At 35.2% G+C, this 16526-nt stretch overlaps 1 protein-coding gene across 1 annotated transcript in view; it reads right to left on the reverse strand.

Moving 5' to 3' along the window:
- The window catches only part of MIB1 (MIB E3 ubiquitin protein ligase 1), a 146176-nt gene that overhangs the window by 66041 nt on the left and 63609 nt on the right, over positions 1-16526 (reverse strand). The window contains exons 7-10 of the mRNA XM_012445029.2: positions 15355-15538; positions 7990-8134; positions 6165-6298; positions 2134-2241 (exon numbers count right to left, since the gene is read on the reverse strand). Coding sequence (XP_012300452.1) covers positions 2134-2241; positions 6165-6298; positions 7990-8134; positions 15355-15538 — 571 coding nt within the window. The remainder of the gene's footprint in view (positions 1-2133; positions 2242-6164; positions 6299-7989; positions 8135-15354; positions 15539-16526) is intronic.

A 16526-nucleotide genomic window follows, 5' to 3' on the forward strand; every position in this document is an offset into this window, starting at 1 on the left:
GCTGAGGTGGGTGAATCACTCGAAGTCAAGAATTCAAGATCAGCCTGGCCAACATGGCGAAACCCATTCTACTAAAAATACAAAAATTAGCCGGGCGTAATGGTGCACACCTGTCATCTCAGCCACTTGGTGGGCTGAGGCACAAGAATCACTTGAACCAGGGAGGTAGAGGTTGCAGTGAGCCAAGAACATGCCACTGCATTCCAGCCTGGGAGACAGAGGGAGACTCTGTCTCGAAAAAAAAAAAAGGAAAGAAAGAAAATCTACTCTTGAAAAACAGTGCCTATTTCATTCCTACTTCCATAGCTGCAAATCTCTTCTGTAAAACATCTCATGTGAACAAAAATCTCTAAAACACAAAAATATGAATAATCCTATGCTGCCAAGTTGGTGATTAAATTCTGAATCAGGAAGCAGACTTTAAAAAAACAACTTGGGCAAAAAGAAATGTGGATTTTCAGCTTCTTGCCTTATTAGCTATATAATCAGAAAGGCTTTAGTTTTTCAGTAGTTGTTGCTCCTCAAGTTTCTGGAGTCATTAAATTAAAAATCAGATATTCAACTCAGGAAATGTCATACCATTCTACCAAATAAAACTAAAATAATAACAAAATTAAGTAATTACCTTCTATTTACAAAATACTAAAATCAACTTTAGTCTTTCATTACCAAAAAACTTATAACACACACTGGATTCCTAAATTCACAACCAAGAAAGATACAACTAAAAATTACTAGTGCAAAAGTAAAATCAAATTATATAATCTCATTCATAAAGACATCATAGTAATAAATCTATTGTATAGTTCATAGATGTCTAATATGCTAATTTAAAATTCATGTTCTTGGGCATGGTGGCTCATACCTGTAATCTCAGCACTTTAGGAGGCTGAGGCAGGCACATCACTTGAGGTCAGGAGTTCGAGACCACCCTGGCCAACATGGCAAAACCCTGTCTCTACTAAAAATACAAAAATTACCCAGGTATGGTAGCAGGCATCTGTAAGCCCAGCTACTGGGGAGGCTGAGACATAAGAATCACTTGAACTCAGGCAGCGGAGGTTGCAGTGAGCTGAGAATGCACCACTGCACTCCTGTCTGGGCAACAGAGTGAGACTCTGCCTCATAAATAAATAAATAAATAAATAAATTTCAAGTTATTTCTAGGCAACAAAAAATTCCAACATCACAGATGATTTATTTACCCTTAAAAACCACAGGCTCTTTAGTAGCTGTCCAACAATTCAAAATATACACAATTAGGGAAAAAAGTAAAAAGTAACATAAGACTAGAAAAGGCTTCTCTGCAAATATGCATCTTTTTAAATTTTTTAATTAGTAAAAACAGGCTGATCCACCAATTTAGCCCTCAGCAATTCAAGTCCTCATTAAGCTCTCACAGATGAGAGTGTTTTTTAGACAAAATTGCAACATTCTGCTTAATTTAAATTTGTTAGAATTTGATTTATTCTAAATAAACTTGCACTGTACTAAAATAAGTGTGATTCAAATACATTTTAGTAATGAGTAGTTAAGTAACACAAAGCAAGCCATCCTTCACACTGGAGGTATAGAGAGATCCCCAATTGAGACTCCAATGATAGTAAGAAGTATTTCTCTTGTATGAGAATATATTCTAAATCAAATGAAGCATATATACATACATATAGTGATAAACATGCATTATGAACTCTTCAAATAACCATATTAAGGTCAAGAAACAATAAAACTTAAACAATCCTAATTCAGTTATGACAAAACAACAACAAAAAAAGTTTCCAAGTGTCACCAATATCAGGAAAGATTCTGAGCCAGTGGATTTATGTTCCTCTTCCTTCAATTTCCCTAGGATGATTCTTGTATGAACCCATCTTGGCTCCCTAAAACATGATGGTTACACCACAGTAGCATAAAACTCAACTAATACCTTTACCTAGGACTATGCTTAAAATAGAAAGGAATCACAGAAAGACAAGAAATGTTTCAAGTTGTCTCTGTCAGATTTTTATTTTCAATCAGAAAAGCCTTGGTTGGAAATAAAATTTCAAAAATAAAAACAATCCATCTCATGATATAGAAATATTATTTCTAGGAAATTAATTTTTACTTAAAATATTTTTCAAGTTTACTTACCTCTGCTTCGACATCCACATTTTGCTTCAAAAGTAACTTCAAAATGTCAACATGTCCATTCTGACTAGCAGCTTGCATAGCTGTGTGGCCAGCACATTGCCCATTTACCTAAATTTTTTTAAAAAAGAATTTAAGAATGAATGTCACAAATCAGAAACAGGCAATATATACATATAGTATAAGTTTAAATCTAGTATACTGTATGATTCCATGAAAATAATTTAGGTTGGTGTTCCATATATCATAGTTCAGATAACTATAGTCTTCTTAATTTAGAGAAGGGAGGCAAGCACTGTTTTAAAAAACAAAAGTTCCATTGTCCAAAGAGTTACAAAAGAACTGTTAGGTAACCTGCAAAGTTGAAAGAAGTAAGGGAAAGAAGGGAGGAATGAAAGGTAGTAAAGTTAGTTTTGTATATATACTCCTTTTTAGATTAATCTCTGAGTCCATGGTTCAATGAAAAAGCACTGCAGTGAATAGAAACTTTTAGAAAAGATATTAGCTTTTAGGAAAGATACTAGCTGCTAGGGATGAATCAATTCAATTCAACAAAAATACCAAACATCAATTTGCAGGCAAACTGCAAGGATAATAAATAAGGATACATAAATAAGTTAGCAAGGTAGGTATGTACAACTATTATAAAGCATTAATTTCCAACCCTTCCTTCACTTCAGATGTTGTGTACATTGTAACTAACCCATGCACATACCCAAGGCCAAGTACAATTCTTTAATTCTACCCGTTTCACTCCCATCCACAAAACCACTAAAGATGCTTAAAGATGGTAGCCTGGCCACATGTTTCTATACTATCTTTCCTGAAACCACACTAAAATGACAACAAAATAATTTAAAAAGTAAAAATCCATAAAGATAAAGGGAAAACATTAGAAAACAATAAAAAGTAACACATTTGTGAAAGACAGAAAACAGATGGAAAAAGGTTTTCTGACTTTAAAAAGAAGAGGAAGCCAGGTCAGCGTTGTGGCTCACACCTGTAATCCCAGCACTTTGGGAGGCCAAGGCAGGCAGATCACCTGAAGTCAGGAGTTGGAGACTATCCTGGCCAACATGGTAAAACCTTGTTTCTACTAAAAATACAAAAGTTAGCCAGGCATGAGGCGCCTGAGGCAAGAGAATCATTTGAACTCAGGAGGTAGAGGTTGCAGTGAGCTGAGACGGTGCCACTGCACTCCAGCCTGAGTGACAGAGTGAGACTCCATCTCAAAAAAAGAAAAAGAAATTTTTTTTATAAAGACCTATCATTAGTATGCTCAGTAAAGAAAAAGATAACAGTGTATCCTCTTTAAACAACATACTATTTTTAAAAATGTGAAAAGAGCAACCAAAAAAAGCTTGAAATTCAAAACTGATGGAATAATAAAAACCTTGGGAAAAGGGTGGGAAAATTAAGTTAAGGAACCTCCCAGAAAGTGGGTGGGGGAAAGAAAAAAAAAAAAACAGGAAAAAAAAAGAAAATTCGAGGAATACTCCAAGAATAATCAATAAAATAATTACAGAAAATTTGCAGATATGAAAGACATGATTTCCAGTTTTAAAAAGTCAAACACCTAAAGCAGTGGATGAAAACAGATCCATATCAAAGTACATTATTGTGCAAGTTCTTAATGCTGACCCAAACAAAATATTATCGTATTTGAGAGAAAAAACAACGAACACATAAGATCAGGAATCAGAATGGCTTACATCTTCTCAACAGTAATTCTGGAATTATTCTAAAGGAAAATGATTTCTAACCTAGAATTCTATTCCAATCTAAAACTTAATTGTGAAGTTTTAAAAAAAATCAGATATGAAAGGTCTATTTCCCACACATCCTTTCTTACAAGCTACTAAAAGCCTTACTTCACCAAAAAGAGAAAATGTAGAAACAAAAAGACAGAATACATAAAACAAGAAATGCAACACAGGAGAAAAGAGAAGGGAACCCTCAGGATGATGGGTGAAAAGACACTCCGAGAGTGTCTGGATGCAAGGCAGAGGACACCCTGTTTAGATGGAGAGTATCAGAAAGCATAAGAGAAATGTCTCCCAGGAGATGAAAGGGAATACATTTCATCTGATGTACCTGAATGTCTCGAGCAATTGAAGTATGCTACAGTTAAAGAGGAATCTGGGAAGAAATTAAGAATACAGATTACTAACAAATGAAAAAATATAAAAATTATGTGTAAGATAAAGAGAGACTGGGAAAGACAACAAGTAACTTTTAAGAATGTAGAAAATATTCTACACCTTCACAGAGATGTGGACTATGTGAGTGGTATGCATTTATCAAAACTGGCTGATCCACATACTTCACTGTATGAAAATTATACTTCAATTTTTAAAAAATGACAATTATTAATTCTAACTAAAACAAAAATTTAGGCAGGAAAACATAATCTAATATACTCTAAGGTGTATCTCTGCCACAGCATAATAGCCACAGCGTGGCTATGAATGTCATTTATATAACAAGCACAACTTATTCTAATCCAAACGAAATTACAATATAATATAACTACATGATGAAGCTGGAAAGAATGTGTGTGTGTCTGGTGGGGATGGGATAGAAGTGGTGAAATAAGCTAAATCCTCACCTTCCACGGTGAGGTATCAAAAGATCCAGGAAAGGAAAAGATAAAGGAAAGGAAGAAAGAAAATTTAGACATTACAACAAAGGTATATTGGTATGTTACTGGAAAATGTAGAGGTAAATATGAAGGCTATCTGCAAGCTAAGAATAGTTGCCTCTGAAGAACAGGAAAACGGGTGAGAAAGAGGGGATATTGTTTTTCATAAAAACCTTATAGAACTATATTTCCCTTTAAGTTTTTAGTATTGTGACGCTTTTAAAAAATAACTTTAAAATAAATAAGTAAATGAAGAAAAAAATTAAGTATAGTAAAATCTAAATCTGCTTGACTAGAATACAAAGGACATATGATTATCTTTCAAACACAAAAAACATTTGGTACTTCAACAGTTGAAGCAATTACTTTTTATGTTGCTCACAACCAATCAATGAATTGCTGTGCTGTACTGCTGCAATTGATCTCTCTATAATAAAGCTAACATGTTGAGCTTATAGAAGTAAGACATTAATACTTTACAATTATAAATCTGATATTCAAACTATCTAGCATACTTAAAAACAAACATACAAAGAAAGGTATGGCAACAAAAACCCTTACAACACAGTGAGAATGATTCAAATTGCCGCTTCAACTACAATCTCTTGGCTGGCACTGAACATAATATTGGTGCCAGCAAGGTTTCAATGCCAAAGTCAAAGCACAATGACTAGAATCAAAAGTGCCCACTTAAAAGATGGCTTGTATGAATGGCAAAAACAAAACATAACCTAGGAAGAGTTATAAAATACATGGCCTTTAATTCATCTGCTTATAAATTGTGAAAGTCAACTATCATTGCGATGGAGAGGAGTTACATTAAATGTTTTGAAAAGAGGGATTGAAAGGCCAGGCATGGTGGCTCACGCCTGTAATCCCAGCATTTTGGGAGGCCGAGGTTGGCAGATCACCTGAGGTCAGGAGTTCAAGACCAGCCTGGCCAACATGGTGAAACCCTGTCTCTACTAAAAATACAAAAAGAAAAAGAAAAGAGGGATTGAAAATTGCTTATATACACACCTGCTATATACTCACAAAAATTAAAAAGAAAAAGAAAATTGCTTATAAAACTTACTAAAATATACACAGAAGTCATAAAATGATGTTTATACGAGGAAAACAAAATCACTGAAATTCCCAAAAAAAAACTAGTCATTTAAAAACCAAAATTTGTGTCAATCATAAAGAAGGTCATAATGTTAAATATGAAACCGTCAATTTTTTTTAAGAAATGCACACTGAAGAATGTCTGATGTCTGCTTTAAAATACCTCACAAAAACAGGAAAGAAGAAATCAATGAAGCTTGTGTAGAAAAATCTTAGTAATTGTTGAAGATAAGGTTCATTATACTATTCTTTTTGTATGCTTCAAAATAATTTTTAAAATGCTCACATCCACATCTGGTCTTTTAAGCAAATCTTCCACTTTAGCAACATCTCCATTGGCAGCAGCCTTAACTAATTCTTCATTGAGGTCACCAGATTCTTGGGTTTCAAATAATTTCTTCAAGAGTTGTGAGAGTCTTTCTGTAAAGCATCAAATAAAGCTGCTAATATAGGAGGATCTCAAACCTTAACTACTAAGAAACAATATTTCTATAATCTTTTCCTATTTTATTATTTCCATCATTAATGTTATTTTTCTGCTAGCTATAGATAACTACCCATGCAAGTTATAATCACTACTAGATCAAGCTGCACTAAATGCAAGCCCTTAAATATTCCAAGTTTTCTCCAATTCATGTATATCAAACTATAATTTTAGAAAAGGTGGTGCATTCGTTCTGCACACATACCCCAGAACTTAAAGTACAATTAAAAATAATAAAAAGAAAATGTAGCGCATTATATACTAATAATAATTCAAGATTTAGAAGTCATAGTAAAAAAAAAACAACTATGAATAAACACTTACTACGGGAGTACCACAATGATACAAACTTCCTTTCAGGTTTTAAGCACACTACAGTGACTCTCAGAGCTCAATACTACAGACTTTAAAATAATTCAACGGATCAATGGTTATGATCAAAAGCAACAATATCGGTAATATCTGGGGACATATTTTAGGGACAAATCAATTTTCTTTAGGTTGAAACTGCACATTTAAGTGCTAATAACTTTCAGTAAATGCCAACTGATTGGTTTTGACAAAAACAATGAACCAGGGATGAATATACCTAGACCCTTTCATAAGATACTTTTTTCTAAATAGTATCAATCAATACAGAAGCTACAAAGGTCTACTCCTTAATTCTTGGGGTACTTATTATAAAGCAGAGAAATCAAGAAATAAGGCAAGGGACAAATGACCAAGTGGACCAAGTCCATGTAATTTGAGAGTAGGCTATTAACTATCCTTCAATCTTTTACTTTGTAGGTAGTCAACCTACTACGATGTCATTTAACCTCAAGGTAAAAATAAACACTGGATTTAAATTTTAAGCATACTAGCAAATTACAGCAGGAAAGAATTTTTTAAAAGGCAGAGGAAGCAGAAAGAAAGCAGGACAAAAAGAAAATTGGAAGTCACCTAATGTTTTCCTTTTGTTTCTTACTATTTATGGTTATAGTTCTATCTCCTCTTCTGGATGACAACATGTACATACAGTAACTTGTAATATGTTATAAAATGAACTGAGTCTGTATATATAAAGCCGGAGCACAGGAAAGAAATACTACATGAATGAGTCTACTCAAGCATCCAGCATATTCACATTTTAACATGGTTTTCTACTCACTGTAGCATGTATAATAACCCATTAAATGGTAAGAGAAAAAAATAACTGATAGGTAAAAATATACCAGGAAGAAAGCCATCTGCTAGCAATAATGTTGGAAATACAAGAAAAATAAAGCAGTCTAAGAAAGTGATGGTTCTTTGGCAGAAAACAAAAGTTCTGACTAAAGAGTAGAATCCTGAATTTTAGGAATCTAGAATTTGATGTGGAGAATCCCCTGATATACCCAAGAAAAAGCACACATTTTATGGAACTTCTCCAGGGAGTATATCAGCCAGAATAAGGGTTGTTCAACACATTAAAAAAATAAAAATTTTTAGTGAAAGTTTAAAAGGTGGTCAACATTCAAGTAAGGCTGTGTAATGTGGGACAAAGCCAAGCACGTGTACAAGATTATCTGTATATCACAACTGGGGAATTAGCAAAGATTTTAATGTAAACCACATTACTTTTAAAGAAACACAATATAAAACATACCACCAGACGCATTGCTAATGGCTGATCCTGCAGATGCCACCTTGGAAACTGCTGCTGGATTGTATGTCCAAGATGTTCCACAAACTTCCACCTTTAAATCACTGTCTGAATAAATCTGTTGTACTCGGCCAACTTTACCTAAAGTCTTGGGGAAAAAAATAGATTCATGTTTCCGAGTCTAAAGTATATACCATAAAATCAAGCACTAGTTTTTATATGCTTAAAGTAATAATTTTACTTATTACTAATGAAAAAACTTTCAAAGGATAACCATACTGAAATGGGTTATTTGCATAATTATAAATGTTAAAGAATATCATTTAAAATAATGAAACTACTTCCACAAGAATATAAAAGAGATAAGTGATGATAAAGTCTTGGGTTATTTGAATAATTATATATGTTAAATAATATCTTTTAAAATAATAAAACTACTTCCACAAGAATATAAAAGAGACAAATCATGATAAAGTCTATCTTATTCATATGAGTTCATAAAAATCTATTTTGATATTCAATCCTTCCTTTTTAACCCCATCAGTTATATTTTGAGAACTTGCAACTCAAGTAGTCTAAAATCTATCATCAATATAGCCTAAAAAAAGAAAATCTAATTTCTATTAAAAAAAATGAATTTGGCTAAGAAGGGCTCAAGCTTACATCTATGTTTAAACTCTTTTTGGAATCACCTGATTTCTGCCAATTCCTTCCCTTCCTCATATTCTTAAACCTGTTCATCTTCCCAAAATTTTTTTCCTTAGCTTTTTACTCTTCTTCGTTGAAAAAATCAACCCACTTTGACAACTATGACCTTTTTTTTGAAAACACCAAAATTACGTCTTACTCTCACATACACATACCAATTCTAATTTTTTAACTGCCTATTAGACATTTTCACTTGGAATTTTCCATTACTATCTCAAACTCTATGAGGCTACATTCTTTTTTTTTCCCCCCTCAACTTTTCACTATGGAAAACTTCCAAGAGATACAAAAGTAGACAATAGCATACTGAATCCTCATGCACCCATCAACCATTTGTAACAATTATCAGTTCATAGCTAATCTTGTTTCTTTATTCCTCTACCCAGTCTCCCCTCCAGTATTATTTCAGTATGTACCTCCAAACAATAAAAACTTTTTTTAATAACATATCTACAGTGCTATTTATTATCAATTCACCCAAATTTACAATAGTTACATTGTGTTCAAATTCCAGTGTTCAAACTTCCAACTACCTCATAAATTATCAATTTTTTAAATTTGTTTAAATCAAGATCCGCATAAAGCCCATAAGTACATTTTTTTCACTGCAAATTATTTGTTGAAAAAACAGTTCCTTTATCTTACAAACTTTCTTACAATTTGAATTTTACTAATTGGTGTAGTTTAATAACTCATCGGCCCTCTGTACACAGTCACCAAGCACCCCTTCAAGTTGGCTGCTAGGTCATTTTACATGGCCCTAGAAACCATTGATAGCTTCCTTGTTACCTAGTATTAGGCTCATTTTGTTTATCTCTTGTCAAAGAGCTAGAATTAGCCATTTCTTCAAAAAGCTTTTGCTCTTTACTGAAAGGCTGCTTGAAAACCATAACCTGGGCACTAAGTTTGATTATTACTAAGTCACTGTGGAGGCGTTTTCATGAATCAAGCTAGGAAATAGGCGTTTTTGGTTTTGGCATTTTTTCTTTTGTTTTAATTTTAAGTTCCAGGATACATGTGCAGAATGTGCAGGTTTGTTACCTAGGTGTACATGTGCCATGGTGGTTTGCTGCAACACTACTACATGCAATAAGATTTCTGAAAAGTGTCATCAAGATTTAGGCCCAGTGTGCATTATATTAGGTATCTGTCCTAATGTTCTCCCTCCCCTTCCCAGACCCCTTGATAGGCCCCAGTATGTGTTGTTTCCCTCCCTGTGTCCATGTGTTCTCATTGTTCAACTCCCACTTATGAGTGAGAACATGTGGTGTTTGGTTCTCTGTTCCTGTGTTAGTTTGCTGAGGATGATGGCCTCCAGCTTCATCTATATCCCTGCAAAGGACATGATCTCATTCTTTTTTATGGCTGGGAGAAAAATTTTGCAATCTACCCATCTGACAGAGGTCTAATATCCAGAATATACAAGGAACTTAAACAAATTTACAAAAGAAAAAACAAATAACCCTATCAAAAAGTGGGCAAAGGATATGAACATACATTTCTCAAAAGAAGACATTTGTTTTGTTTTTAAAGAAACATAAATCATGAATTCAAACACTCTTTTCATTCAAATTCAAGACTATAGGGTCTTTACCGCCTCTATATTACATCTGCATGTCCTTTTACTACTCTGGTAATTCTGATTCTCAAAGTCAAAGGAGTAACAGAATTATCACCCAAGTACTCATTTGTTTTTTGGTACATCTAATAATCTCAGAATAACAATATCAACACTACTACATGCAATAAGATTTTGAAAAGTGTTAAATATTTCATTTCCATGAAGTCCTTGAGGGTCTATTCTTCCTATAAAGATATAAAGAAAAATTAACTGTGTTTAAAAAATCACTTGGAATTTTCTCTCTACATGGTCATGCTAACAGGAAACACATTTTCTTTCATTTGTTTCATTTCATTTTCCAGTTTTAGGAATTTCTTTTTAAAATTCAATTTTGTTTTACAATTATATTAAATATGTATGTGATTTCAAATCAAATCTATAAAACAAGACATATTCAAAGACGTCTCCCTTCCTTCTTTGCCCCTTATATCCTGTTCCCTTTTTATATAGGTAACGCCTATTTTTAACTTCATAGTTTATCATTGCATTGTCTGTTTTAATAGTTTGTGTCATCCTAATAGTTACATTTACACACACACACCCTCATTTCTTCATATATATATATTCTCTTGGTTCCCTATTATGTCCAATACTGAAATTAGTCATTCGTGTGTCCTTACCCTTAACCTCTCTCTTTCCTAATATTTTGATCTAAAATAATAGTATTGAGTCCCAGTTAATACAACTAAAAGGCAAACAGCGTATTAAAATTTTCACGTGCTCGCTCAATTTCCATGCTAGTTTTTACAACTATACTTTACATTGTTAGAATATATAAATGTGGCTTAATCTTATGCAAAAAACGTATCTTAAGGCTGGGCACGGTGGCTCACGCCTGTAATCCCAGCACTTTGGGGGGCCAAGGTGGGCGGATCACAAGGTCAAGAGATCGAGACCATCCTCCAACATGGTGAAACCCCCATCTCTCCTAAAAATACAAAAATTAGCTGGGCGTGGTGGCGTGTGTCTGTAGTCCCAGCTACTCAGGAGGCTGAGGCAGGAGAATTGCTTGAACCTGGGAGGCGGAGGTTGCAGTGAGCCGAGATCGCGCCACTGCACTCCAGCCTGGCACCTGGCAACAGAGCAAGACTCTGTCTCTAAAAAAAAAAATATATATATATATATATATATATATATATATAATCTTTATATACTCTACCCTTTCCTTTACAACATTCATTTAATCTTAGTTCAACAAATCAACACATGTTCCTTGATCACCAGTCCTTCATTTGATGTCTCTCCAGTCATTTTGGTTATCTAAAACTCATTCTCTAGCAAATTACTCAGAAAGGACTTGTGGGAACAAGATTTCCTGAATTCTCACAGATTCATAGCATAGTTATACTTGAAAGTCAGTTTGGTAATACATAAAATCTTCAGCTTACATTCTTTCCTTGAGTATCTTAAATGCTATCTTACTGTTTTCTAGCATAAAACATTGAGATGAGATTTTCTTCTTAATAGCAAAATCATTTTCTTTCCTTTAGGACCAATAACCTGCCTGGTCTTTTTTCCTGGATACTCCTGGATACTTTTTCTCTTCTTGAAGATCCAGTTATTTTACCAGAATATAGCCCAACGTTTGTTATTCTGGGTCAGTTTTCCCAGGTATGCAATGTGCACCTTCAACATTTAGTTTCAAATTGTTTTCTTAATTCCAGGAAAATTTTTCTAAAATTACAAATTTTCAAATTTGTTTCATTTCTTTGGGTTTTGTTTTTCCTTTTTACAAGGATATCTAGTATACATATACTGGATATTTCATGTTTGTTGCTTTCTCTGAAATACTTTTCACCTTTTTTATTTTAAAATTTTTCCTATGGTTTTTATAAATGGCAGAAAAAGATTTAAAAAAAATTTCAGCTTTTTCACCTTCTATTTCTCTTAGGCATTATCTGTTGTATTTATTTGCTCTGTGTTCCATCCAGCTTAGTCTTTACTTCTAAAATGACTTTTTTACTTCTTTTTAATTATTTCCTATTATAGCATCTCATTTCTAATTATGATTTCATTCTCTTTTATTTTTTCATTTTCTTAATTTCTTTTAGCTCATTTTTGGCTTTTTGCATTTTTTTTTTTAAGAGTTAGTCTCACTACATTAGCCCAGGCTAAAGTGCAGTGGCTATTCACAGGGATGATCCCACTACTGATCAGCACAAGAGTTTTGACCTGCTCTGTTTCTGATTTGGGCCTGTTCCCCACTCCATAGGCAACCTGGGGTTCACCCAGGAGGTCACCATATCCTTGCCAAACTTAGTGCAAACATCCACACTACCCAGAGCTCTTGGACTCAAGTGATCCTCCTGCCTCAGCCTCCTGAGTAGCGGGGCCTACAGGCACACACCACTGTGCCAGTAGCCTTTTAGTTCATTTTAAATTATTAAAGTATAGTTTTCTTTCTTTTTTTTTTTTTTTTTGAGACGGAGTTTTGCTCTTGTTACCCAGGCTGGAATGCAATGGCGCGATCTCAGCTTACTGCAACCTCCACCTCCTGGCTTCAGGCAATTCTCCTGCCTCAGTCTCCTGAGTAGCTGGGATTACCGGCACGCGCCACCATGCCCAGCTAATTTTTTGTATTTTTAGTAGAGACGGGGTTTCACCATGTTGACCAGGATGGTCTCGATCTCTTGACCTCGTGATCCACCCGCCTCGGCCTCCCAAAGTGCTGGGATTACAGGCGTGAGCCACCACACCCGGCCCCTGAAAGTATAGTTTTCATCATTTTTCTGTGCATATCTTCCTGATATACTTCTATTTTTTTTTTTTTTTTTTTTTTTAGAGACAGAGTCTCATTCTGTTGCCCAGGCTGGAGTACAGTGGCGTGATCTCTGCTCACTGCAGCCTCAACCTCCTAGGCTCAAGAGATCCTCTCACCTCAATCTCCTGAGTAGCTGGGACTACAGGCACACATCACCACACCCAGCTAATTTTTGTATTTTTAGTAGAAACAGGGTTTTACCAGGTTGTTCAGGCTGGTCTCAACTACTCAGCTCCAGCAATCCACCCACCTTGGCCTCCCAAAGTGCTGGGATTACAGACACAAGCCACCACGTATGGCCTGATATACTTTCATACTTTCATTATCTGTAGGTAAGTTATTCTATTACTTATTTCCTTTTTTCAATAATAACCATGTATGGAAATTTAACCACGATCTCTTCCAAATTTTATCTGGACCTTCTCCTTCCTTTGTCCCTACTGTCTTTGTCCTACTAAATTTTGTTCTTATTCCCAGCACTTTCTCATCAAAGGGAGGCTCTGCCTTGGAAGGGAGCTTTGGCTGGTTAGTTTTGAGTTTAAAGGCCCACACTAGTCCCATCCCTCCTGACTTTAGCATGGATTTATTTTCTCATCCCAAACTGAAGTCTTCAAGATCCCTCTCAGGTTCAGATGCTGCTAAGACATTCATCTACTACACTAGCCAATGAATACTGCTAGCTGTTTTGGAGCTTTCCTGTTCTCAGGTCCATCAGATGCCTCATTAATTCTCTCTGCTCCCATACAGAGAGATGCAGACTCAATAGCTGTCAGTGGTTTATCTCTACTCATTCATATTTTAGGGTTCAACAGGTTACTCTGTCACTTAGCTTTGTTATAGATGTTTGTAGCTTTTTTGCTTATGCTAATCTAATTGTCTGTTTTTATCAAGCGGATCTGATAGGATACAAATCTATAATACCACTACTGGAATCCCAGAATTTCCCTTTAGAATTATCTAGAGATTTTATTTATACAGCAGTTTGAAATGGCAGAAAGGGTGCTTAGGCTTTGGAATAAGACAGATCTGGGTTCAAAATTCCAGTTCAGAATCGTACCTCTGAGTTCCTCATCTTTAAAATAAGGATGCTACACCATCACCCTCTTGTAATATTGCTAAGACAAACACAATCTGTATTTGTGTATGCATGTATACATACACATGTGTGTACAGCAGCTACAAACTGTGAAATGTCTTTGAATAAAAGCACCATAACAACAGAGATTTTATTTTTCTATTTTGTTCACGATTGTTCACTGTTTTTTCCATATTGTTCACCATTGTAGCCCTACCCAACAGGCACATTATATGTGCTAAAATACCTACTAAAGAAATTAGACAGAAAGGGTGGATGGACTAATAGAGGGTCAGGACAACAGGAAGGAGGGACTAGGCAGAATGTGAGGGGGTGAGATAGGGCAGGAGTTGGGGCTGGAAAGGAAGAGAAGGAGGTGCTGGCCAGGAGAAGAGACTGGACAATACAGTAGAGTGGGGGTGACAGGATACTAAGAGGGATGTGAGATGACAGGATAGGCACTGAATGGGACTGGAATGGAGAGACAGACAGGAGCCGAGAGGCTGGATGAGACAGGAGACAGGAGTAGGCAAGGTGGAGAACTACAGAGGAGGACACAGCAAGGTGGAGGGGGAAAAGGGGAAGGGAAACAGAATGAGGCAGCATAAGGGATGGCAGGGTGACAGAGTAGTACCAAAGGCGGGACAGAAGGACAGAAGCAAGGGATATAGACAGGGAAAGGGAAGGATGGTTGAAGAGAGGGCAGAACAAGCAAATTTGTTTGTTGTTGCTGAACATTTGATGAAAAAATGACTAAATAAAAAAATAAACTGTAGCTCTTTGGGAACAAATTCACTCTCTGAGAGCACACACATTTTTAAGCTGCTCTTTCATATTCAAGTTTTAAAGAGGCAGGCTCCCCATCAGGAAAGCTGCACTGGTCCAGCACTGCTAGAGACTAGATGGGCACAGATCTGTATCATTGTGGGGTTAAGTATCAGGAAAACCACTGCTGACTTGTACCACATAACATTCTCCAATAACCACTCAATCAAAAAATACTAACTGTAATCTTTTCTGGACCTTCCCAATCTAATTTAACTGAGATAAGTTAGAAAACAAAAGGCACAAGTATGTCTAGCTGCCAAGGGAGAGTACAATTCTTTGAAGTTTTAAGCCAATTTGATTTCTACATTAATTTACTTTTAAAATCGACTTAAGCATAGTATAATTTCTAACCCAGCATTATTCTATAATACTTACTGGAAGCATCGCTTCAGCCCATTCTCCATGCCCTCTTTGTAGAAGTTTAATTCGTTCCAGGTCATAGCACACTTGTACAAGATCACCCACTTGAAACTGCGAGGTGCCTCCTTCTGCACCTTGAGCAGCATCCCCACTTCGGACGATATTTGCTTTAGTAAGAACAGCAGGATTGAAGGTCCACCTACAAGACCAAAGCTAAACCTCAAAATGGGTAGGTTTGCTTAATTTTAATTTCAATACAAAATTTGTAAACACTGAAGATTAAAAGAGCAAGGCAACCCTTTGCAATTATATCCTGAATGATTTCTTTCATTACATATATATATATATATATATATATATATATATATATATATATATATATTTTTTTTTTTTTTTTTTTTTTTTTTTTTTTTGAGACAGAGTCTGACTCTGTCACCCAGGCTAGAGTGCAGTGGCATGATCTCAGCTCACTGCAACCTCTGCCTACTGGATTCAAGTGATTCTCCTGCCTCAGCTTCCCAAGTAGCTGGGATTACAAGCACACGACACCACATCCAGCTAATTTTTGTATTTTTAGTAGAGACGGGATTTCGCCATTCTAGTCTGCTGGTCTCAAACTCCTGAGCTCAAGTGATCCACCTGCCTCAGCCTCCCAAAGTGCTGGGATGACAGGCATGCGCCACTGCACCCAGTCTCTTTTTTTTAATTTTAATATACAAATTTGGGAAAAGAGTCATCCATAATCTTACCACCTTAATACAAGTGTAAATATTTTGGTACACTTTTGTCTACATTTGTTCTCCCTTGCCTGTTTTTTAAAACTTTTATAAAAGTAATACACAATCATTGTTAAAAATTCAAACATTTCAGAAACATGTAAAGTAAAAGTTCCATTTCACACAAACACACTGGATCACCATTCCCATCCCACAATAAACCATTAATATTCTACTCCATGTCCTTGTAGACATTCTACCAATATGCTGAATGACATTCATAATTGTTTTCCATAAATGGGAACATTATATATATGTATACATATACATATAGACACATACATATATACATTGTGACATTTTTTTCAGATAATGCATCTTGGAAGATTTATTCTTTAGTGTCACAGATAATAGACCTATCTTGAATAGGTCTAAGAATACCGACCTAAATTGAACAGACCTTATTTCAAT

The sequence above is a fragment of the Aotus nancymaae genome, unplaced genomic scaffold (assembly GCF_030222135.1).
Source record: "Aotus nancymaae isolate 86718 unplaced genomic scaffold, 86718_ANA_hifiasm-v0.15.2.pri h1tg000020l, whole genome shotgun sequence".
Classification (NCBI taxonomy): domain Eukaryota; kingdom Metazoa; phylum Chordata; class Mammalia; order Primates; family Aotidae; genus Aotus; species Aotus nancymaae.